The sequence below is a fragment of the Cydia pomonella genome, chromosome 1 (genome assembly GCF_033807575.1).
Source record: "Cydia pomonella isolate Wapato2018A chromosome 1, ilCydPomo1, whole genome shotgun sequence".
Lineage (NCBI taxonomy): Eukaryota > Metazoa > Arthropoda > Insecta > Lepidoptera > Tortricidae > Cydia > Cydia pomonella.
In genome coordinates this window covers 5046773-5073345 of record NC_084703.1, presented here as the reverse complement: position 1 = coordinate 5073345, position 26573 = coordinate 5046773, and the positions used below count along the sequence as shown (strand labels likewise).

The 26573-nt window shown below is 35.6% G+C and overlaps 1 protein-coding gene across 2 annotated transcripts in view; it reads right to left on the bottom strand.

Annotated features, from left to right (window-relative positions):
* LOC133520193 (anion exchange protein 3) overlaps window positions 1-23666 on the bottom strand; it is a 140383-nt gene extending 116717 nt beyond the window's left edge. For both annotated transcript variants that reach the window (XM_061854599.1, XM_061854660.1), the window contains exon 1: window positions 22970-23666. In XM_061854599.1, the coding sequence (XP_061710583.1) occupies window positions 22970-23020 (51 nt within the window). In that variant the 5' untranslated portion in view covers window positions 23021-23666. The remainder of the gene's footprint in view (window positions 1-22969) is intronic.
* Between the last annotated feature and the right edge of the window lie 2907 nt (window positions 23667-26573).

The window sequence follows — 26573 nt, the reverse complement described above, 5'->3', positions numbered from 1 at the left end:
CTAAAATGAACGGTTATTGTATGCCTGAACTCTTCACATATTATATTTATATCTCAGGGGTTGGAAATCACATTAAACAACCTCTTCAGCGTCAATAATATAAAATCACAACCTGAGAGGGCCTAGCCAAGATGCCAATCATACATCGACAAAAAACCGAGTAAGTTTTTGGCAAAAAAATAATTTTTGATACAAGCTTTTATCGCTGACTGTACTTTGCTTTACACAGACAACTAATACTCATCGAGACACTTCTAATTCTTCTTCATCGCGTTGTCCCGGCATTTTTTTTTTTTAATAAATATTATAGGACATTATTACACAAATTGACTAAGTCCCAAAGTAAGCTCAATAAGGCTTGTGTTGAGGGTACTTAGACAACGATATATATAATATATAAATATTTATAAATACTTAAATACATTGAAAACACCCATGACTCAGGAATAAATATCCATGCTCATCACACGAATACATGCCCTTACCAGGATTTGAACCCGGGACCATCAGCTTCGTAGGCAGGGTCACTACCCACTAGGCCAGACCGGTCGTCAAATTTCGCCACGACTTATGGGAGTCTGGGGTCCGCTTGACAACTAATCCCAAGATTTGGCATACGCACTAATTTTATTTTTTCAGACACTTCTAACAGCCTTAAACATAATTAGTTTACGTTTTTTAATACAGTTCCCATTGCCACCTCCTGTATGCATCATCAGCGCCATGTCATCATAATATTGCATTTTATCCGATTTACATGTATGCAAAATTTCAGCTCAATCGGAAATCGAGAAGTGTGTCAAATTTCGCTTCCAAGATTTGACCCACCCTATAACATACACATACATACACTTAGGAGCAAAACTGTCCCAATAGTAGCATATTAGTAGAATTTGGAGAAGTTGATGTCGATCAAGGGGAGGGGCACATGGTTAATACATAACAGTACTCCTTGAAATATTCTACAAATCCGCCTAATATATGATGTACTTGGCATTTACGGTTATTTTGTAATTTAGAATCGAAAAGTAGAAAAAAACACATTTTTATTTTTTCTAATATTTTTATTTCCTCCTATGGAAACTCCAAATAGGGAACCATATATAATTAAGAAATTCTGCCACTATAAAACCATCAAAATTGTTTTAATGGGGCATATTTTTGAAGTTATTTTTAGGTTACTTATAATAGTTCAGTGCAAAAGTGTACCATTAAAAACAGCTATAGAAAGTGTCTGTTAGGTTAATGTTAAAGACGACTGTTATTCTGCCATAACTAGAAAACTATGTTCACGATTTAAACAGTTGATGCCTCATTTTAGAGAGGCTAAATTTCTTAATTAGATATGTATGGTTATGTATTAACTATGTGCCCCTCCCCTTGATGGACATCAACTTCTCCACATTCTACTAATATGCTACTATTGGGACAGTTTTGCTCCTAAGTGTAGGTACATACATACTAACAGGGCAAGTTAAATAAAAGTTTGTAAAAAATGTATCGGATGACATCTGACAGATGCTACGAAAATTGTCAGAACTATTTACATACTAATAAAGTTTCGATTAGCGCTTTCTGTCAACGACTCTCATCTTCGCTAGGCCCCCGGTAATGGTAAATAGTGATCAAATAAACGTCACATACTTGACCAACATTCCGTGATCGACATATTAATGCACAAAGACTTACTTAATAAAATTCACACTTCACGTGTGACATTCGCTTTATAATGGTTTTCGCGAGGTATGTTTTCTTTTATTATTATGAACGATTATTGGTAGATATATTAGTAGATAGAACCTACCATACACCATAGAGAACATACATTTTACAGTCGTCATCAGATATATGGGAGCGGGCAATCTGTTCACAAATATTTGAACAAGATCTTGACAGCTCCGATATATCTTATACAATTCCCTAGTAGACGTAACAAGCACCCATCATCATCTTCCTACGTTATCCCAGCATTTTGGTTAAAGCTCATGGGAGCATGGGATCCGCTTGGCAACTAATCCCAACCCAAGAGTTAGCGTGGGCACTCGTTTTTACGAAAGCAACTGCCATCTGATCTTCCAACCCAGAGAGTAAATTAGGCCTTATTAAGTCCGATTTCCTCACGATGTTTTCCGTCACCAAAAAGCGAGTGCTAAATATTAAATGATATATTGTACGTAAGTCGCTCTATAGGTCGCATTTCTCAATTATTTTCATGAAATTTTGTGAGCATTCGTTAATTATAACATCATTTTTCCTTGTCGATTCAAGTTTTGGGATTTTCTTTACAATGGGACAGCCATGGAGGCTCACACGCGGTACAGATTACAGCCAATAGCTTGCTCTTGCCCGTACATTTTATGCCGTTGACGCAAAAATGAAATTTATACAATTAACCTTTTAACACGAATAAAAAATACTTAATAAATTTTTAATAAGCAGAAATGTCTGCGAACGATGCTATTAAGCTTAGAATAAATTTAAAAGTGGGAAAATTACTGCCTTGGGTGAGGTTTGAACTCACGGCCTCTGGATCTCCAGCGGTCTAATTTGCTGGCTATGGGGTCTTGGTGGCTCAGATGGCAGAGCGCTGGAGTATCGAACCAGAGGCCGTGAGTTCAAGTCTCATCCAAGGCTGTAATTTTTCCACTTTTAAATTTATTCTAAAAAAATACTTGTTACGAAAAATACACCAAAAAGTGAAAAATATGAAATATATTTAATACACTAACAATCAGAAAATCAAACGTTTCTGTACTGATTGCCAAGTGTCTAAATCAGTTAACTAGAGAGTTTGACAAAATGATTAATCATTACGAATGGGCAGGAAACATACTACATGTAGCGTGACGTCATTTTTCCGTCCACGGCATGAAATGTGCGGGGCCCTGGCCACTTGTTTTAACTTTGGTTGAAATTGTATAATGGATGTCTACGTTTATCTGCTGTTTACGTATCTTAATTAGAGTTCCGTAACCAAAGGGTAAAAGGGGACTCTATAACTAAGACTCCGCTGTCCTTCCGTCTGTCCGTCTGTCACAGTTGAAATTTTCACAGATGATGTATATACCTCTATGATATAACAAATACGAGTACTAAAAAGTACGGAATCCTCGGTGGGCGAGTCCGACTCGCACTTGCCAATTTCAATATTTAGTGAAAGACTTCTATGAAAAAATGCCCAAAAAAATTAAATAAAGAAAAAAAATTCTGAAATAATAAATAAGATTATTCGTCCAGTTTTTAATTTTCCGGTACTCTAAATAATTTATTTTAAATACAATCGACATCCCTTTTATGACGTTCTTTTAAGTAAAAAAGCCAGATGCAAAAATGTATTAATGTTATTTTGTACCCGGAAGCTTAGCTACCTGTTTGCCCTCGCCATAATGGATTACACCGAATCTCTAAACGAGGAGACAAAACAAAAACTCAAAAGAGTTATAATCAGTACCCCTAGTGTAAATTTGATCGACATCATAACGTGACGAACGCGTTTGCGTTAAGTCTCATTTTGTATAGGATTTTGAGTTTCCAAAACGTCCCGCTTGGCGCGCTCTTTCTAAATCCAATACAAAATGAGACTAAACGCAAACGCGTACGTCACGTTTGGAAATCGAATTTATTTACACTAGGGGTACAGTACCCCTAGTGTAAATATTTTCGACAGCGAAACGTTACGTACGCGTTTGCGTTAAGTGTCATTTTGTATGAGATTTTTGACTTTCCAAAACGTCCCGCTTGGCGCGCTGATCAAAAACCCATACAAAATGAGACTTAACGCAAACGCGTATGTCACGTTTCGCTATCGACAAAATTTACACTAGAGGCACAGATTATCGGTTGGACAGAGATGCATTTATTCACACACTGCTACTCTGCAAATTACTTATCTCGCTTGTTGTACACTATAAAAAAATGTGTTTACAGTCGCCATCAGATATATCGGAGCGGCTGAAGTGCTCAATATATCTGAACACGCACTCTAATCCCTTGACAATAGATGTGTGTTCAAATATTTGTGAGCGTTTTGGTCGCTTACCTAGTTTAGTTAGGAGCTGTTAAAAATAGGTATGTTTTTTTTTTCGCTCCTTTAAAAAATCGAAAAAACGAACGGCCATAGATTTTAAAATTATTCGATTCACATGATAAAAAACCATATGTATTATGTGGGCTGCCCCTAACGCAGGTAAAATCTGTATAATTGTATATAGAATTAAGTTTATGTTTAAGCCTTGACTCTGGCTATATGTTTGAGCCTTTTGGGGTGGAAACCCTTGGGCCGTGGGGACCTGGCGCTCACAACATTTTTAAAGAGCTTTCGAAGCGCCTTGTGGAGGCAACGGGTGACAAGAGGGCTGGCTCTTACCTCGCACAACGCATTGGCATTGCTGTCCAGCGCGGCAATGCCGCCAGCCTTCTAGGCACCTTGCCATAAGGCACCGAGCTGGAGCCGATTTTTTATTTATAACTTTAGTTGTAGTTTTAGTTTTTAATCTTTTTCCTTTTTAGCTTTATGTAGTTTTGTTTAAGGTATATTTTAATGTAGTTTTTATTTTTTATTTTTCAATAATAAAGCACTTATATCTTTGTTTAAGTAAACCTAATCCAAGTCTTATTTGTGCGTCACTGGGTTTTCTCACAAAATGAGGATTTGAATAGGCTTCGAACGGAAAAAGAAGGCACGATTGTTGCAGCCCTTCTGTTATCTCGAGACGTTCAACGGCCGCTACTTATTTACCCGATTTTAGCTGCTCAAGTTTTTATCTGAAGGTGAGCGCACGTCGGACAAACAAAGAAATCCGAAGTCACATTCGTTCGGTTCCGAGCTACCTCAAGAATATACGGATCTACGGACGTTAAGGCCAGTAACTTTAACTTATATATAAATAATAAATCTTTATTTACTTACTTGAAACCTAATATAGAATGTGAGCCTTACATAAAATTACAAATTAAAACTTATTTTAGGTTTGTAACAGTTCCATTAGGATTGAGCCTCTGTTTCCTGATATGGCTCACATACTGACGGATATTAGTTGATTTTATTGTTAACTATAAGAACCTAGTTTTAATTTACCGCTGTAGTTAACCAGCTACAACTGTCAAGTTTAAAAATCTCGTATCTCGTTATGGTATATGTCATGTTATGTCGCGTAATATTTGCAGTAGGTACATTGTACCTCGGTAAATTTATAAAAATTAAGTTCGGCGTCATAATCAAAAGTAACTTAAAGAAAACTTAATTAATGAACGGGTAAATTCTGTGTATGGTTTAAAATTCTTTTTCTTTTTTTTATACCACGTGGGTGGAAAACAAGCATACTGCCCGCCTGATGGTAAGCAGTCACCGTAGCCTATGGACGCCTGCAACTCCTAACACCCTTATTGGATTTACTCACTGTATACCGAGTGGGGCCTGTAATAGGAGCAAATAATTAAACTGTGGACTGTAGGTACTCCACAAACTGACCAACATTTATTCAGAGATGATAGATAGATAGATAGATAGAATACTCTTTATTGGCACACCTCAGTAAAAATATACAAGAAAAATAAACCATTGATTAGAGGCAGACAACAGCCGGTCTTATCGCTAAAAAGCGATCTCTTGGGTAGCGGAAATAGAGAAGTTAAGGGGGCGTCCACAAATTACGTAACGCAAATTGGAGGGAGGGAGGGGGTCAGGCCAAGCGTTACGGTCCTGTTACGTTGGGGAGGGGGGGAGTCAAGGTTTGCGTTACGTCACGCACGATTTTATAATACATAAAAAAAAAATTATTTGTTTTTTTTATGTATTATTATAAAATATTAGCCACAGAAGATGGGATCGCCGCCGAAGCCGATACCGATTGTGAAAGCGATTCTGATTTACCTTTAATAGAATGTATTAAGAAATGGAACCAAAACCCGTTCATAGATGATTAAATTTCTTGATTCCTTGAAACCACAGTTTAATGATTTATTAAAACAGACAGATTTTTGATTAAAAACTATATATACTACCACCTGTCTTTCTTTTTTGAATATTAACCTAAAGAAAGATTTTTACAAAGCACTTGTTACGTAACGGAATTGAGGAGACCCTAGAACGTTCGGTCATTCCCGGCTCCGTTCGGCTGAGCATTGCTCCGAGGAATTATTAGGTATGGCACAACTACATATAAGAGAACAACTTTAATTTCGACAACCCTAAATAGCCGAAAGGGATAGTGTCTCTTTCTAATGTAAGGACATTAGAAAGAGATGACATTATTTGTCCTTGAATCGCTGTCAAACTTCGGTTTTGTAGGAAGTGTTATTTCTGTACGCTTAGTACTATTATTTATTCTGTGGTATAGTCCTCTATAATCGATATCAAACCACTCTGCTCTGGGTGTCTAGTGCATTATAATTTATTCAAGAAGCGTGGGCTCCAATAAAGGATGGTCATATGTACTTGACGGTATATAAATAACTCGTCAAATGCATTACACATGATTATATTATCTTGTAGTGTAGGCCCCAACGCATACAATAGTAGATGGTCAGTGCTTAGATGGCAGTGTAAACTACATACATAATATATAACAAACTTTACACTACGTATAATGCTACTTTACTCCACTAGTGCGATAATTAGTACATTACGTAACTATCTCGAAAATTTAAAGGGCTATATGTATAATAGGTACTTATCGAGACAATTCTAACAACCCCAAACACAATTAGTTTGCGTTGTTTTATCACAGAGTTCCCATGCCCACATCATGTCTCCATCATCAGATCAGCTCCATGTATTCATACTCGTAATCACATAAAATTGAGTGAAATCGAAAATCGGGAAGTGGGTCAAATTTAGCTTCCAAGATTTGATCCACACTAACTAACCAACAAACATACTATAAGGGCCAACACCCTAAGGGGTAAGGGTGTTGGCTCCACGATACGACGCCGTAACGTTGTACGATGCCGCAACGTGAGACGACGTCTTATCGTGGGTACGTGTTGACCCGAACAGGGCAAGTTAAATAAAAGCTTGTAAAAATTTAAAAAAATACAAAGTTGTTGATATGTAATTATCAACAATTAAAAAGTTAGAAAAGGTTGGGTAAGAACATTTTCGCGAAGCACAATGAGATCTTGTACTTAGCTAACCTTACCCATTATACAAATCATCCTTGTATGAGCAGTAACAGCGAATTGCACTGTTTAGATAATTTGCAACTTATTTTTGGTTTTTAAAGGTATTTTTTCTAAAAAGTGTCACTTGTTAGGGCCATCCTCACTAGCGTCTCCTGAGCGTCGTCATCTAGTCAACTCTATGACAGCTACTCGACGCAACGTTGACGCAACTGCGCAGCGACGCCATTTTTCAAAGCGCTGACTAGGCGACGAAACTCAAAAGACGCTAGTGTGGGCTGGCCCTTAGTATTAGCTTCGTACAAATGATTTCTTATTATCTTTTAGACATTTACACAGACGGAAAAAAACAACCCCCTGTAAATTTGCAGCCAATTAACAGATTAAGTCAATTCATTAGCATGTTTACCGTCTATTTTGCAAATCAAATGCCTAAGGCAATGTATGCCTCCAGGTACTCCAGATCCAGGCAAGCAAAAATAAACCTTATATCGAAGGCACAACGACTGTCACACCTGAAAACTCATTAGAATCAATACGTGTATAGGGTACACGTTTCCCCACACTATAATGCCGTATAGCGAAGCCACTCGTACTGAAACCTAATATTTAAAGTGCTTAAGCTTTTAGCTGGAGTCCAATTAGAACTTCTTGGGTGCATTTCATTAGATGTTAAAGAGATAATTATTTTATTAGCTGTCTTAATTAATTACTTTCAGTTTCGAAATTGAAAGTTATATTTGAAAGTTATATTAGAGTTTAAGTCAAACATCGTTTACTACAGTCCGTCTAAGCTAACTTTGCACTGTCATGAATAGAATAAAGTGAGAGAGTGCCATTATATAAATGTCATATTTTCATAGAACTAACCTAGTTGATAGAAAATACCAAACGAAACATAAATATAAGTATCGTATGGAAATAGTCACGTGACTTATCGTAGCATCTGTCATCTGGATATTTTTTCTTTTCGTTCGGCGTTTGTCGATGAACGATTATCTTATTGGCTAGGCCCCCGGACTTCCAGTTCCGAAGGAGGTTGTAATTCTAAATACATCGTATATTATGGGCGGTAATCAAGAATTTGCGAACGTGTGTATTGAAGCCTGAATGCGAAGGCGAGGGTTTAATTAACACGAGTTCGTAATTCCAATACCGCTCGTGGCACACGCATTTTTCATCACACTTGTGAGGAAAAATGGGAAATAAATAAAACTACTGCCTGCTTTCTTACGTACAGCCCTAGGTCAAAATTTAGCCTAGCAAGTGTAATGAAATAATACATAACAGTCTTAGGTCGACATTTAGGATTTACGAACCGCATCGCCTACGTGTAATAACCTAATAGACATTTAACGAGCAAAAGTGATGAAAAAAAAAACGTAAAAAGGACTGAACACACATTAACAACAACCAAAGCAGTTATCTTTGCTTTAATGCAACATTACAATAGACGATTTAAATCCAACAACAGTGCAGTAATAAATACGCGTTACTGTACATAATTCATTCGTGAATTGGACAATAAGACCTGGAGGTAAGTAGTAAGTACTTACTTTGTGGCCGCGTTTAATTGGCTGTATTTACTTAAAACAATACAGTAAGTGGTGCTATTTGCATTTGTACGGTGTACCAGTTCAAAGTGTTCAAACTGTTCAGCCACGGTCGTAATAAATAGAGAATTTTAGAAAATAAAATATATATTATGATTATTATTTCATTTATTGATAAAATAGGTATAATGTTTTCTCCGGGGTGAGAGCCTGGTGATCTGTATACATCATAACGTCATCTTTTGTTTCATAACCCTATTGTGAAATTTTTACAAATCCTTTGTGAGCTGATTAATAAATATTAATATTATTATTTTTATTTGTCGTTGTGACGTACGGTGTCAAAGTAACTTTTATACTTGAAATTAAGGCCAATATTCCATTGAATGTTCCCATTATGTTTCTCAAAACATTATCGATGTTTATTAGCTTTAATGATGTTATAATTTCGTAGGGGTTTTTAAATTTTGATTTAGGTATGAATGAAGAATCTTCACTTTGCAAGCTCACATTCTTTTGTCACTGAGTAAAAGAGTCAATGTGGGATAATAGTAGTGAATAGTAATAGTATATTGATTGTATGGCATAACAGAGCCCCTAGTGTACATTTATTCAATTTCAAAACGTGACGTACGCGTTTGCGGTAAGTCTCATTTAGTATGGGATTTTGACACAGCGCGCCAAGCGGAACGTTTTGGAAAGGAACTCAAAATCCCATACAAAATGAGACTTAACGCAAACGCGTACGTCACGTTACATCATCGAATTGATTTACACTAGGGGTAGGTACTGTAGTATACCGATCGCTCTAGTTAAGTATTGTATAAGTCATAAGTATGAAGATTATAAATGGGTAGAACACATCATGTTAAAGAGCGCTTAATCCTCCAACAGTCTTCAGTTTGGCGGAATATAATTATGTAAACACCATTTAAGTTTTTTGTGATAAATAAATTTAAAAAAGAAATATTTTATAAACTATCATATACACAAAATTAACTACCAATTTGATTAGGTAAACAAATCTAAAGAAAACAGCAAAATCAAAGGTCATTTTAAAACGCGACTAATTGGGTACTCTAAACTATTCTAAGCTCACTATACAATAACAGAAAGGAATGCGCATTATATTTTCTTCAATTTCCAAGATTAGCTACGTAAAATTGTTTTGTTTTTATGTTAAATGCACAAAAATATTCGTAGAGAATTCTATGATTTTCAAACTAACTATTATATGAGCTTCTTTTTGAATACTTATCGTTTATAAAATAGGATTGAAACAATATTAAAGGGTCATACACATTTAGTTTAGTTTAGTTTATTTATCTCTCAATATAATGTTCAAAGTTAGTGTAAGAGGATACATAAGCAATTACTTATCGTATAGTGATCGTCGGATACAATGTGAAATTTAATATTATTACAATACAATTTAATATATGTTATAGAGGTAGTTATATGCAATGGTATATATATCTATCATATAATATTTGCCATATCAAAATGTCAAAAATAATTAATAGGAATAAAGAAATAAAAACTGAAATTGTACCATGATACTACAGAGTATTTATTTTTTGTGTGCTCATCTAGCTCGCGTCTTTCCTGAAGATATCGTAACTTTCAAAATACTTGCTAGGCGATGCAGTTCATAAATCCTAAATTTCGAGATAGGGCTGTAATGTACCTACGTACGAAATTAGGCACAAATGTGATGAAAAACATCGTGGACAAACAAACAGGAATTACGAACTCGTGTTAATCAAGCCCTCCCCTTTGGCTTCAGGCTTCAATTCAAACATTCGTAAATGCTTGTTTATCGCCCCACTCAAATAAAAAAATCGTGATATATGTAGTCACGTTTGAAAACATCGACACGATCGATGTGCCAAAATTATGTATACTTACATGACTTTATGGCCCATATATTAGGGTAGTGTATACATATTTCTGGCACTTTGTCCGTATCAATATTTTCAGACGTGAATGTACCTGGACCATTAACTGTATTGTCCACGGAAGTGATCTTTGAAATATGTTTGGCCCAATAGTTCTCGTAGTCTAATATCTTACAAAAAAATATGATAAATCATTAATTATGTGGAAAACAAGCACGATTTTCCAAACTGTTGTACCGTGTTATAGTATATCAAACAAGATGTTTCACATAAACATACACGTGTTTATACGCAAAAGTGTCACAAATACCTTTAGCCCACTCCACAAGGCGTAAAAATAAATATAAGCGGGTACACGTTTAGTACAATCAGCAGTATAGGTCGCTAAGCGAGAGAGGTATTCAAATTTATCTCAACAGATATTTTTAGCAAAGAAAATCCTATGTAAAGTTATTAAAGTATCATTTCCATTTTGAATCGAGCTTTACACTTTATTTATTTATAGAATAGAATAGAATAGAATAATTTTTATTCGTAGACACAAACAAGACACATTAAATTACATGATGTAACAAAAACAAAGGAAGTATAAAGTGCCACGAAATGGCCTCATCTCAGCATGTTGCTGGTCAGCAGCGCTGATCTTCCGATGATCTTCTTTATTACACAAACAAGGAATAATTTACAAATTGTAGCCTTAATGCCAACTAGTATTTGGAAGGAGATAGACATAACGTAAGACAATTAAACAAATTATACATTTAAAACCATATAAGAAGTTACGGGGCTTCGAATATCAGATTTTGAGTAATTTAGGAAAAAACATTTAAGAAATCGTATCTCCAGAACCGTGGCTCCTAGGACCAAGGTTCCACGGGCGGAAACGAAGGAAATTACACCAACAACGCCCCAAAAAACGGGTCATGTGCCAAACATATATACAGTCGCCATCAGATATAGAACGGCCAAGGTGCTCACAAATATCTGAACGCGCCTCTACTGTCAAGGCGTTAGAGTGCGTGTTCAGATATTTGTGAGCACCTTGGCCATTCCGATATATCTGACGGCGACTGTACGAGTAGAAAAATCAGACTTGACAACATGACAGAAAGTGTTAAACATCTCGTCAGTTAAATGCACAAGATGTTTATTTTTAGATAGAATTGCAATTTCGTTTTTGTTTGGTAAATGAAAAAAATATATATGAAAGTTTTCTTAATCTCTATTTAAAGTTAATCGGAAAGTACCATCTCTTAAAATATCGGGAGCTAATATGTTAGCAACTTATATTGAAATGCTTAGATAGTAACATTAGCGCTTAATAAAATCATGATGTACACTTGTTTTAGATCTCGGTTAAGAACTAGCTTTAACCCATAATATGCATATGAATATTTTTCATGATATTGTACGATATTCTGTTTCGTATTTTACCTAATGAAGCAAAACAAACGTAAAGTGGGGTTTTTCGCCGCAGTGTGGGGTGTTGTAGAACGGGCGTCCGTTTCTGAAAACTGTTTTCAATTCAGACTCGCATTAAAACGAAAATTACGAGAAGTAACTTCAATTGTTCTCGAGTTCCTGGATCGATGAGAGTTTAAGAGTTATAATACCGGCCAAGTGCGCGTCGGGACACGCATAAGGTTCCGTACATTATAAAAAGCCACTTCACGGCACTTAGATATGTCCTTTTAATAAGAAGAGTAGTAATAACAATAATAATAATTATTTATTTATTTAAACTTTATTGCACAAATTTATAAAAAAAAGAGTACAAATGGCGGACTTAACGTCTTGAGGCATTGTCTACCAGTCAACCATTGGGTTAAACAGAAACAGTTAGTTTGGTGCAGGATTGTAAAGAGTTGATATGGAAATAGACACAAGTCGAGACTACTATGATACTATATTTACGCAAATATGCCTACATATATACATATTCAATATATATAAATAAACATACATTTATATAATAATTCAGCCTATATACGTCCCACTGCTGGGCATAGGCCTCACATGCGCGAGAGGGCTTGGGCTAGCCCAATGCGGATTGAGGACTTCACATACACCTATGAATTTCTTCGCAGATGTATGCAGGTTTCCCACGATGTTTTCCTTCACCGAAAAGCTAGTGGTAAATTCCAAATTATATTTCGTACATAAGTTCCGAAAAACTTATTGGTACGAGCCAGGATTTGAACCAGCAACCTCCGGATTGAAAGTCAGACCACTCGGCCACCATCGCTCACTCGTGAAGAAAAATGTAAGAAAATGGATGGTATTTTGGAAAAAAATGATGTTGAATGCATTTCGTGGAAGTTATTTATCAATCCTAGTTCAAAAGTTAGAGAGAAGAGACATAATATTTTCTTTTATTTTTTTTATTATTAAATAAAGCATCACTTAAAAACGTTCCTTATCTATACGAAAAACTTTATCCTTCTTTTTAATAGCGTATCAAACGATGTGTGACTAATTAATATTTGCTACAAATAAAACAGCTCTTTGTAAGGTATGGAGTGCCCAAATAAATATATAAATTTTTAATTTTAACTTCGTCGCTCCATCTCCCATCTTTTACTTAAGAGATATCTCCTGCGCTGCAGTACCCGCGATACCAGACAGTATGTCCATGTCGGCGGCCGATCGTATGATCAGGCACATCGTGTAATTCCTAGGCATATCATGAAACGTGAAAATCTTTGCAACCTAACGAACCTATCCTACCTGTCTATTGGTTTAATGTAACTACCGTCAAAATATTACACAGAAACATTACGATCGGCCGCCGGTATCCACACAACGGGTTTTAAATGTATTTACGATAAATATTACAATTTCAATTTATTTATTCGCAAGCAAGTTCAATACAATCTCAATGATCTGTGTACAGTACGTGGACCCTGATAGGTCGCAGCATAAACCGATAGTACATATAATTGTTTATAATAGTAGCCACTAGTAAATATAATAAGAAATATTAAATTATTTCATAAAAAGCGTCCGTACTTCCATAGAATGGCTTTCATACAAAGATGTTTACTCAACTCAATCACTCGAGATGGCGCTGTACCGGAAGCGGTGATTTCTACATCGCGCTAATGACATTTTTATTGGGGTGATATAAAAAGGTTTGAGGTTCTTTTTATTGGTATTCTAAAGTAAAGTGGATTACCCCCTTATTCATAAAACTTTACGGGCCTGATTTAGTTTAAATTGTGTTTTATCCCTTTCTGACAAATACAGATGTCAAAATGACAGATAAAGCTAAACGATTCATAGCTAATTCAGGCCAGTAATGCGTTTATGAATAACGCTTCGTCCGATCGACACTGAATGTTTTCAATGTTAATACTTAATTTCTCTTATTTGTGACTGGTTTTTTAATTTCACCGTTTATCTTTAAAAAATTTTAGAAGGTTTTAAGAGTGCATACAAATTCTATAAAAGTAAATTTGATCTTCAAATTAAAACAGAGGTTTCATGAAAATGTTTGATTATATTTATTTACGATACAAGTGCAGAAAATAGGAAATTTCAACGAGTGGTGATAAATTAAAACATGACCGAAGGGAGTGTTTTCAATCGACACGAGTTGCGTATTACCTATTCGCACGTGTATCGTACAACGTTTTACAGTACATATGGCTCTTTAAAGTTTCGACATATGCACGGAAAGTGCTCATTCCCGCATCCGTGCGGGAAATTAGCACCATATGTACTGTATTTTTAAACAAAAGCTTTTATTAAGTACATACAATCATTTGCATTTTCACGGTAATACGCATCATAAGTACCTATACACACACACACACACACACATACAGTGATATTTACACCAAGCAGTCGCACAGATCCCAGCCAGGTGTTGAATTTCGAATAAAACCCCCTACACCCACCCCTACCTCCCTCTTTAGTCTGTCACTAGGAAGACGTTGGTACAAAGTACCTAATCATTCGTATGCTCTATTACTAGGAAGTACGGTCTAATATTGGTTAAGTGTTCCTATTATTATAAAAGCTTTGTTATTGAGTAGTATTTATATACTAATGGTACTAATTGTACGGGGATTTAATTTATTTTCGTTTTGAATCTGAGAAATAACCTAATCCGTTTTCACCCATAAGTCCAGTCTGCCTCTTTACCCCATTATGTATAATAAAATAAACAAGATGTATTTTGTAATCTGGTATTACCGAGCTTTGCAACCGCAACGCAAAGCGGTTCAAAGTCCTAATATTACCTAGTACAAACTGTTAGATGGAACAGAGTGGCTTTTGTTTTGTTTCGTTCGATTTTCAAAACAAATTCAATTCTATTTTCAAATACCATTAATTCAAAAGTAGCTTGCAGGAAGTTGCGCAGGATCGGGACAGGATAAATGAGCCAAAATAGTTTTAGTTCCTTCATTAATTCAAAATATAGGAGACCGTTACTAATTATTAATTGAATGTATAACAACAGAATAAATAATACTACCATACAGAAATGACACTTCCTACAAAATCGATTGACAGCGATTATGGGACGAATCAAGTTGTCCTTTTCTAATGTATGGCACTATCCCTTTCGTAGCTGAAGTTTAGGGTTGTCAAAATTCAAGGAATTATCTTATCTGTGGTTGTGCTCACGTCTAGTTGTGCCAACCCTAATAATTGGTCGGAGCAATTCTGAGCCGAGACCGCCAGAAAGGTCGAGTGTCACCCCACTGGTATAACTATGGATACTTAGGTATATACAGATTTGTGATAAGGTCAACATTTCAACAATAAGGGCAAGCGTGGCACATTGGGGCTTATTTACACGTTGTTTAGTGTTAATTGCGATCTACATTTGCTACTTGTTTATTTAGTGGCAAATGTATGAAGTTGCAGTCCAGTTAGGAAGAAGTTCCGTAACGCAGAACGGCATCTAGTGCCTAGCACACGTACTAAACGTTCTCGACATTTTCTTCTGTGGATATTAGCTAAATGATTTTTTTAATATGAGTTCCATAGTACTCGTATCGGTACATTTTTTAAACTCCTGTTTTTATTTTTTATAAGGACTAGCTTACTTCAAACAGTACTAAAAACGGCCAAATAAATGCACCGTAAACAAACACGTATCATACAAAGTCGGCAAAAATCCAAACGGTCACACACAGATTTTTTTTTTTCTCATTTTATTCCAAAATTTTAGTTATGATTGGTTAAGTTTTGGAGGAGGAAAATTTCGAGAAGGAAGCCTCGATTTCTGAAATTTCTACGAAGGATTTGTGGACTGCAAATATTGATTTAATGTTCTTATATCTAAAAAGGAGCTCAACTAATATTTCCTCTTAAGATAGAAGTTAAAAAATATTAAGACAGTGCCCCGCGTTGGATATAAACGTTACTGCATGAAAATGAAGTATATAATCACCTTAAAAACCTGGCAAAATTTCCACAAATTAGCGAACGTGACGCGACACGAGCTGTCAATAAGATATCTTCCACATATCACATCATATCTTGTTGATACCACCGAAATATTGAAGGTTACGGATATATGATGATCGAGGACTATCGCGTAGGTACTGAGATATACCATGTTAAGGCGACATACACATTTAATTTGACGTTGGGAAGTTTTGAAACGCTTCCACGTGAAAAGCCATGGAATATTTGAAGATATCCATGTAGGAAGAAGTTTTTTAACCTTTTATAGGTGTGTGGTGGTCATAAAATCATGGGTCAAATCAAGCCTCAGTGGTGCTGTAAATACATAGGTCGCTAGATAACTGTTGCAATAGACAAATAAGCAACAAAGAGGTGGCCTATCACATATACTTTTACAGTACATATGGGGCTACTTTATAGCACTAGTGCGAGAAGTAGCATATTATGTTACTGTGTCGAACATTTAAAGGGCCATATGTACTGTAAAACGTTGTACGATACATGTGCGAATAGGTAATTCGCAACTCGTGTCGATTTAAAACACTCCCTTCGGTCGTGTTTTAATTTATCGCCACTCGTTTCGAATTTCCTATTTTTCGCACTTGTATCGTAATGTACTATTTTAAACTAGGTATATTTCCATCGAAAATGTTTGGCGGGAAAACATTTACTTTCTTTTAAAATGTACTCACTATTATTATGAAAAAATAGATTTAAACTTTGTGTAAAATGAAAATGTTGTGTAAAATCTTTTTAATATTTAAAAACAAAGTAAATATTTTCCCGCCAAACAAAGACTATGAAAATATAGTTTTAAAAAGTATATGTGATTGATATGCCACCTCTTTGTTTCGTATTTGTCTAATGAAAAACTTATCTAGTGACCTACGTAGGTATCTAATAGGTAGGTACTACGTAGGTACGGTACGGTCACGTCTGAAAATATCGATACGGACAAAGTGCCAAAAATAAGTACACACTACCCATATATGGGCCATAAGATCGTGTATAGATTTTTGGCACTTCGATTGTGTCGATGTTTTCAAACGTGACTTTACCTACGTACCTATAGAGCTGAATGAATGAAATCGTTGTCTAAAATGTGCTAAAAAAATGACTATATTGGTATGGATCCTTGTTATACAGAGACATGTAAATGATTTAAAATCAATGAGAATAAACAAAAATATCTAATAACGTTCAATTAAAGCGCGGAAGTCTTAGACTAACCATAACTTCAACTGCAACGTCTGAGCCTTAAGTTACAAACCGATAAACACTTGAGGTGCGTAATAAAATGATTACTACTGTTTTCTGTAATAAAACCAGTACGTTATTATATAAGGGCAGGGTTTTATGACACGTATCTACGAGTACAGTAGCGTGCAATATAATACCAGTGTATTTATACTAAAGTAAATAATTTATAAAATCACCGCAAATTGCGGGGATCTTTCTCTTTTACTCTCACTAAGACGTAATTAGAGTGACAGAGCTAAATGCCCGCAATTGGCAAACTTCGATTTTTGCGGCGTTTGGCGACCCAGGTTAATGATAATTATGGTTTGCTGTGGGCAGTACTATCACCTGAGCCTCAAGCTAGCAAACATACCAAGAATAGTATTTTTGAAGGGTAGGCTAACACATCATGTGAAATAGTACATTACGATACAAGTGCGAAAAATAGGAAATTCAAAACGATTTGCGATAAATTAAAACACGACCGAAAGGACTGTTTTAAATCGACACGAGTTGCGAATTACCTATTCGCACTTGTATCGTACAACGTTTTACAGTACATATGGCCTTTTAAATGTTCGACACAGTAACGTAATATGCTGATTTTCGCACTAGTGCTATAAAGTAGCACCATATGTACTGTAAAAGCAATTATAGGGTTGTGATAATGCAAATCAGAAACGATTTGTTTACGGTTCTAGATTAAATATGCAAATGCCATATAATCGATTCTAGTTATTGGTGATGATTTATATTTTTAAGTAAACATACCTTCACAATTGGACGCGACTGAAACGATTTGATACGAGCGGAATCGTTTCGGTTGATAACTAGAGTCAAACTTCATTGCAATTAAGTTCCTTGTCACATATAATAAAACTCAACGATATTAAAATGTAGCTTCTTATTTTTATAACATAATAATATATATCTTGGTGATTTGTATCTATTATAATGTAATATTCTAGGCTACGAAGATATGTAATTTTTCATTTACGTAATTCAAGTAATTTTAATCGCGAAACGTCTGGTTGACGTAACTTGTGACCGAAGAGCTGGCGGCTTCCTCGCACAACGTATCGGCATTGCGATACAACTAGGAAATACCGCTAGCATCCTTGGTACAATGCCTCAAGGGCCTATTTTATATATAAGCTAGATACAGTAATCCTCTGTATATATCCATTATGTATATTGTTTTTGTAAATAAATAATAATTATTATTTGTTATTTTTGTTTAAAAAAAGGATTGGTCTGAAACGTCAATGGAATGAAATGAAAAAATCAAATGTCATCCTGCCCTTCGCGTTTGAAAAATACAACAGTCGGTCAAAAATCAATAACAAATCAGAATTTCTTATTAGTAATTCGTTTGAAAATAATGGGCAAGGTACTAAATTGAAATAATTATATACATTCAGTCATTATACAATTTCAGCTAGGAAGTAAATAAGTCGGATCTCATGGTTATTTACTACCTATATTATTTAAATAATGTTAACAGTAAATTTTGTATTAATGTTAAGTGATGCAGAAGAATAAACAATACTCCAATATCTTAAATCATTATCCCCCTACCCTTATTTACCCTTAATTTTCATTATCTCATTGATTCCATGCATGGTATTTTTATAAACTCCGTTAACTGCGGGGCATGGCAAATTTCAATTAAGGAAATTGAATGGCATTTTTTTTTTCGTAAAATAATTAATAGCGCTGTTAACACGAAGATGATGTCACTTTTGACATTGACGTCACTGACAGATCAGTATAATATAGGAAACAGATCGAATAACTAAAACTTGAATTGGCCTCTAGGTTTTAGTTACATTTCTTATTGGACTCTTGAATCGATTTCGCCTTAAGAGGTCCGTAAACTCTCCTTTACAGAACTAATAAAATACAGAAATATCAAAACCGAGCAAAAATAAACTCAACGCCGTTGTTCTATGGTACAATTTTAAATAAACTTACGGAATGAAAATTTAAATACGATTTAATATCTGTAAGCTCCTTATTTCATCGAGTTCGTGTGAACGTGATGCTATTGTTTAGTTCGGAAAATGTCCTGTTGTCACACACACGTATGTAAGTAGATCATGCAAACATTCATTTGTTTTTAAGCCTGTTGGGTTGTTGCAATTTCAATCGGATAAAATTTCCGTGTTATGATTTTATACAATTTGCAGTGTACAGTCGCCATCAGATACATCGGAGCGGCCGAGGTGCTCATAAATATCTGAACACGCACTCGCCTTGACCATGGAGTATCTTGGCCGCTGTGATATATCTGATGGCGATTACTATAGTTTCCTTTTTACGTTTTTTGGGTACGGAACCCCATAAATATAGGTTACACAGAGCGTAGAGAGTCGCATCATAAAATAAGTTAAAATGACTGGTTCAGATAATTATGAGCACTTTGTCCGCTCTAATATATCTTAAGGCGTTAGAGGTAAGGTTTACTTTACATTGGACATTTCATACCATTAGTATACCATTAGTAGTACAATCACAGACACAACCTAATTTGGCTGTCAATAGCCAAATTAGGTTGTGTCTGTGATTGTACAGCCACCATCAGATATCGGAGCGGCCAAGATGCTCACAAACATCTGGGGGCTTACCGCAAAAACCGAAATTCGCAAATTGCGGGGATCTTTCTCTTTTACTCTTACTAAGACGTAATTAGAGTGACAGAGAAAAATGCCCGTAATTGACGAACTTCGATTTTCCCGGTAGGAGCCCTGAACTCGCCTCTATTGCCAAGGCGTTAGAATGCGTGTTCCTTGGCTGCACCGATATATCTTATGACGATAAAGGTACCTTACATAATTATGTCAATGAAAAGTACAATAAAATCCATCTCCGTACAAAGAAATATGTAACCGTATAAAAAAGCCGTATCGATTCGAATTGCGCTATTAACTAGGCAGGGAGGTGTATTGCGTTTACTGCGACTGAATACATTAAGGCCTTGTCGTTTAATCACGATGCTATCAATGCTATCATATTTTCATCAAGCTCGGCTCTCCATACAAATGTAGTTATGCTCTCATTTTAAAACGACTAGTTATAGTCGTTCGATTTGTAACTGGCACCGGACGGCTAATCCTTTGTCTATTGTAAGTAAAACCGCACGTGTCACTACCTGCATAAAATATTGTTATTTAATTACAACTCCTATGGAAGTTGCAATGAGATTCAAAATGAACAAATGGAAAAATAATTTGCGATTTCTTGTATGGTCCCTCTACGGTTACTGAGTGCCGGCGAATCGAACGCTACTAAACCAGTCTAAAATGTGTCCTCGAGCTGCGTAACAAAGGCGCGTTATCGGAGAGCTACACTGGTTTTTTGAGCGTTGGACTAACTAACCCGCGCTCAGGTGCCAATTAGAATAATAGGACCCTTCTTTGCAGGTAGTGGCACGTGCGGTTTTACTTAACAATAGACAAAAGAATAGCTATTCATTTCATATCAGCATTTTCCAAATTATGGGTGCAAATATTGAGTGGGACCTGAAACATAAGACGACATTCTGACCGTTCAGGCTATCTTGTAATAATAGGTTGTGAATTAGATCTGGATTCGTTATGGATAGAACTGTCAATGTCAAAAGTGACGTTTCAATTGAATGTTTATAGATGCAAAAAAATTAAATTATTTTATAATAGGGTTTTAATGTAGTGCAAACCTTGGCTACTCGATGATACGTAGTTATTCGGTGTTAGTCAGTTTTATTTTCTTTTAGTCGTGTTAACTGGTAATTTTACTGAAACCATTATACACCATATTAGCCACATCCGTACTAAGTATCTCTTCAACATTGCTTTAAGCAATAAAAATATCCGACAACTCGGCTAAAAGACAAGAATACTGACTATTACCGAATAGCCAAGGTTTGCCCTAACTATTAAAGGCCTCATTAATCAAAATAAATACATTCGCTGTGCTTAGTTAAAATTAACCATCTGCCGTCGGAAAGTTAAAAAAATTGCAAAATTTCCACATGGAAAAACCTTGGGAGACTTCTTATCTTTTATTAAGGAATCGAATTTTCCTTTCCCATAATGAAAGTTTACCTTGTTTCCTGTGAAATTTTCCTGAAATTTCCTAATACTTTTCCAACTTTCTGCAAAACTTTCCATACATATGTGATTAAAATACGAAATAATTAATTTAAGTTACAAGTACAGTAGCGGTAAATAATCTATCATACTTTTTTAGATGCATTTATGTGAAGTATCAAAACCAGAATTCGATCAACCTAGCGTACATTTTTAAAATAATTAATTTGCTCGAGTTTTCGCAGTAGCCCGGTGGGTATTAAATTGTAAAGTGATCATTCGATTTAATTTTCACCGCAAAGACTAACGAGGGCGAAACATAGACCCATCTAGGTGTTATGAAAGATTCGCGTTTGAGTGTTTTCAAATAAGAAGTTCAATATTTATAAAGTATTGGTGTGTGTTAAAGATTTTTTGCCGCTACTGTACTCCTAGGTAGGTAGGCACCTAATTTTCCAACGTGTAACCAACAAAACTTAAGGTCATCCGTGGTCTCTTAGTGTAAATTCGTCTATATAAGATATCTTCGAAATACAACATGTTATCACTATTATAGCCGTCTACATTAAAAGCTCGGTGACCATATTCATATTCATATTTATTTCGTAAATGCATGGTACTTTGAGCATTACAAATGTTCCGTTTAGAAGATATCTATAATAGATGCATTTAGTGGTGACTCATTTATCCCTTAAAAACAATTTATTCAGAAAACAATAGTATGTAGAACCAACCAATACACAAGGATGCTATTACTTTTTAAATGACTTCACCTTATGACTTGATGAAGACGAAAGCTATGGGCAAAGCGCGTGGTGGAGGTACTAAAAGATATCCAAAGGCAATAACGGCAATTATAATAGCCTTAAGTTTCGACTATACAGCATGACTTTAAATCTGACACAAAATGTAAGTTTGGAACTCTGTCTATTAATTAGGTCGAAATCTTTTGGTTTCATATATCTGCCCACTTCGTCATGCTTGTATTGGTGTTTCTATCAAATAAATAAAAAAAAGTCGAGTGCTATTTACATGTCTTTACAGCTGTAGAATATATTTTACTTGAGAAAAATTTAAACTAGAAATCAGCCGAAGAAAAAAAAGAAAAATGAATTTCAACCCAATTATCAATCATTGAAACAGACGTATTTCAGTTAAGGTACACATAGCATAAAAAATTCAGTAAAACAGTTCAATATGTCGATGTATGAGCCAATATTTCTGTCAAGACCATTTCGTTTAATATTGATCAGAGCTCTGTTTTGATTGTCCTCGTATTTTACACACATTTTCTCTTAAATTTCACACTTGCGTTACGTGCCAAGCTGTCTATAAATTACAGTATTTATCTAATCGTACAAAACATAACATCTAATTAACATTCTTAACAGTGATTCCCGTTTATTCATTCTTGCCAATAACATATTACCCCTAGATTTTAAAAATACAACCCACTACGATAAATAAGAAGGTATCGTCACGTCAAATATATCAGAACGAACACGGCGTCCAAAATTATCTGAGCACGACTTTATTGTCAAAGCTATTTCAGTTCTTTTTGACCACCATGTATTTCACAGGAGGATTTTCTGGAGTTTTCACAAAACATTAAAAACAAACACCATTCTTTTTCACGACAACATATAAGTTAAATATTCACGTAACTAACCTGAGAAGGCGCGAATCCCAGGAACGACAGTTTTCGCTTGCCCGAACTCATGATTGTCACGTACGTACGTCCGTCGCGCGCGGAGGTCGCGGCTCCACTGAGCGTCAGCACCGGAAGGGCATGCGTACGCGCTTACCTGTGGATGGAAAATTAGCTGTGAAAAATTCGGGGTGAGAAAATAGTGTTACTTCGTTGCGCTTGTATACATTTTATTTAGGAGGACCTTCACTACCGCTTTCTCAAACAAACGCAGTCCCCATTTTTCTCTCTGTATATTATCATTATACCTCTAAATATACGTTTCATAGAATAATTAGGAGCTTTTATAAATATGTGTGTATGTAATTTGTTTATCGCTTCTAACTCTTATAAATAATAAAATAAATCCATTTATTTACGACCATCTTGGATCAATTTGTGTTTTTGACAGTTTTTTCTTAAGGCTAATGTTAGTATATGCATAATTGATATATAATCGCTCTCGACGGTAGGGAAGAAGTGGCTCTTTCAAACCCTGGCTTCTTCATGCCACTTCTCCTCTACAGTCTTGTTCGCGGTAATGTTATGATCTCAAATTAATATTATATTGAAATCAGGTTTTTGCAGATGCTTCAACTTGTAAAGGTTTTGAACTGTATTTGTTAAGACATTGACAAGAATTGGCGTAGGCACTGGGTTATTAGGAAAGCAACTGCCATCTGACCTTTCAACCCAGAGGGGAAACTAGGCTTTATTGGGATTAGTCCGGTATCCTCACGACGTTTTCCTTCACCGGAAAGCGACTAGTAAATATTAAATGATGTATTGTGCATAAGTTCCGAAAAACTCATTGGCTTGAACCGGGGTTTGAACCCGCGACCTGAAAGTCGCACTCTCTTACCGCTAGGCTACCAACGCTTCAAACTACGATTAATGTACTTATAATTGTTTAAAAAATATTTTCCGTAATATCAATATCCAGGGTGGAAAATGGGTACTACGTTTGTATGGAGAACCGGTCGTCCTCTATCATCTTAAACTAAAAAAATGTTTCTCAGAAAATGTACAGTCATCAGCAGTTGCATCATGCACAAACAAATGAGCTAAAATATCAGCCACAATCTTATTTGCACTTTTAAGATTAGTATTAAAACTGAGTCATTTTTGCACGTTTATTTGTACAGTCGTGTTCACAAACATCTTTAAAGCCAACGTTCCAAAAATACCTTTACATACCTCTATGACACTGACAATAAGGTTGTATATATATTTTTGGAGCGTTGGCTTGTAGAGATGTTTGTGAACGCTACCCAACATAAATTTAAAGCAGTTGACTTTTTTGATAGTTGATTTCATTAGTACCAAAATGATTCATTTAATACATTCGAAAAGATAAAATCTTATGTGTCAATTGAAGTACATTTGTACTTGAATAATTTGTACTGAGGATTAAAATAGTACATTGTGTATTAAGGGCGGTAAACAAGAATTTACGAACAAGTGTTAATTTGAATACGAGTTTATACATCAAAATATTTAATACGTTAATTTCATTTGTTATTTAAATTGTATATTCGTTATGTAATAAGAGGGAAGTATACGACTTGATCACCCATACAAAAACAGAAAACGTTTTTCCATTTCCAAATAATTTCCTTTCTCCATGATTTTTAGGGTTCCGTAGCCAAATGGCAAAAAACGGAACCCTTATAGATTCGTCATGTCCGTCTGTCTGTCCGATTCTGTCACAGCCACTTTTTTCCGAAACTATAAGAGCTGTACTGTTCAAACTTAGTAAGTGGATGTATTCTATGAACAGTATGAACCGCATTAAGATTTTCACACAAAAATAGAAAAAAAACAATAAATTTTGGGGGTTCCCCATACTTAGAACTGAAACTCAAAAAATCTTTTTTCATCAAACCCATACGTGTGGGGTATCTATGGATAGGTCTTCAAAAATGATATTGAGGTTTATAATACCATTTTTTTCTAAAATGAATAGTTTGCGCGAGAGACACTTCCAAAGTGGTAAAACGTGTGTCCCCCCCCCCCCCCACCCCACCCCCCCCCCCCTTAACTTCTAAAATAACAGAATGAAAAATCTAAAAAAAATATATGATATACATTGCCATATAAACTTCCACCGAAAATTGGTTTGAACGAGATCTAGTAAGTAGTTTTTTTTAATAAGTCATAAAAAAAAAAATTTTTTTTTTTCATCTAACCCATACGTGTGGTGTATCTATGAATAGGTCTTCAAAAATGATATTGAGGTTTCTAATATCATTTTTTTCTAAACTGAATAGTTTGCGCGAGAGAACCTTTCAAAGTGAAAAAAAGTGTGTCCCCCCCCCCTGTAACTTCTAAAATAACAGAATTAAAAATCTAAAAAAAAAATGATATACATTACGATGCAAACTTCCACCGAAAATTGGTTTGAACGAGATCTAGTGAGTAGTTTTTTTTTAATATGTCATAAAATTAAATTTTTTTTTTTTCGTAAAACCATACGTGTGGGGTATCTACGGATAGGTCTTCAAAAATGATATTGAGGTTTCTAATATCATTTTTTTCTAAACTGAATAGTTTGCGCGAGACACTTCCAAGGTGCTAAAATGTGTGTCCAAAGTGGTAAAATGTCGAACAAGATCTAGTAAGTAGATTTTTTTTAATACGTCATAAATGGTACGGAACCCTTCATGTGCGAGTCCGACTCGCACTTGGCCGCTTTTTTTATTATGTTATTGACACAATGAAAAACAATATTTAATAGGTTTTACTTCTTTCAGATTTGCAAAAAACAATATCTTTTTTTTAAGCGTAACCCTTACCTCTAGAATATATTGGACTGAAGCGCTCGACTCAAACTGATTTGTTAATATTTACTCAGTGGAAAACGTTTTCTCCCGAAATGGAATTTCATACAAAAAAGTCTCGGGCTGTGGCAATATCAGGCCAATTTTTCCGAAAGACCAAGATCGCGCCACCATCTCGTTCGTGATCTGCCGTGACGCCGCAGATAAAGATAAAGATGGAGATAGTGATAGAGATAGAGACAGAGACAGAGACAGACAGAGAGAGAGACAGTGACAGAGACAGAGACAGAGACAGAGACAGAGACAGAGACAGAGACAGAGACAGAGACAGAGACAGAGACAGAGACAGAGACAGAGACAGAGACAGAGACAGAGACAGAGACAGAGACAGAGACAGAGACAGAGACAGAGACAGAGACAGAGATACTCGTAGAGATAAAGACGTGTGGAAGAAAGAGAGGGAGGCATTTAGGCATATAGAGGCTATACCTATTCGGATATTCCCAGGCGATTCCGTTCATCAGTTATGGTTATTGATGAAATTTGGCACGGGTTACACAGGCATACTAAAAAAGCGGCATCTCCTGGGAAATAGCGAATAGGTATTGAATGAGATATGAATGAGATTTTTATACAAGGACCCTTTATACAAGGACCCTTTACCCAGCAGTGGGACACAATAGGCTAACAAAAAATATATATATATACGAGTATATCTTCTTCTTCCTCGTGTTGTGCTGGGGTCCGCTTGGCAACTAATCCCGAGAATTGGCGTAGGCACTAGTTTTTACGAAAGCGACTGCCTC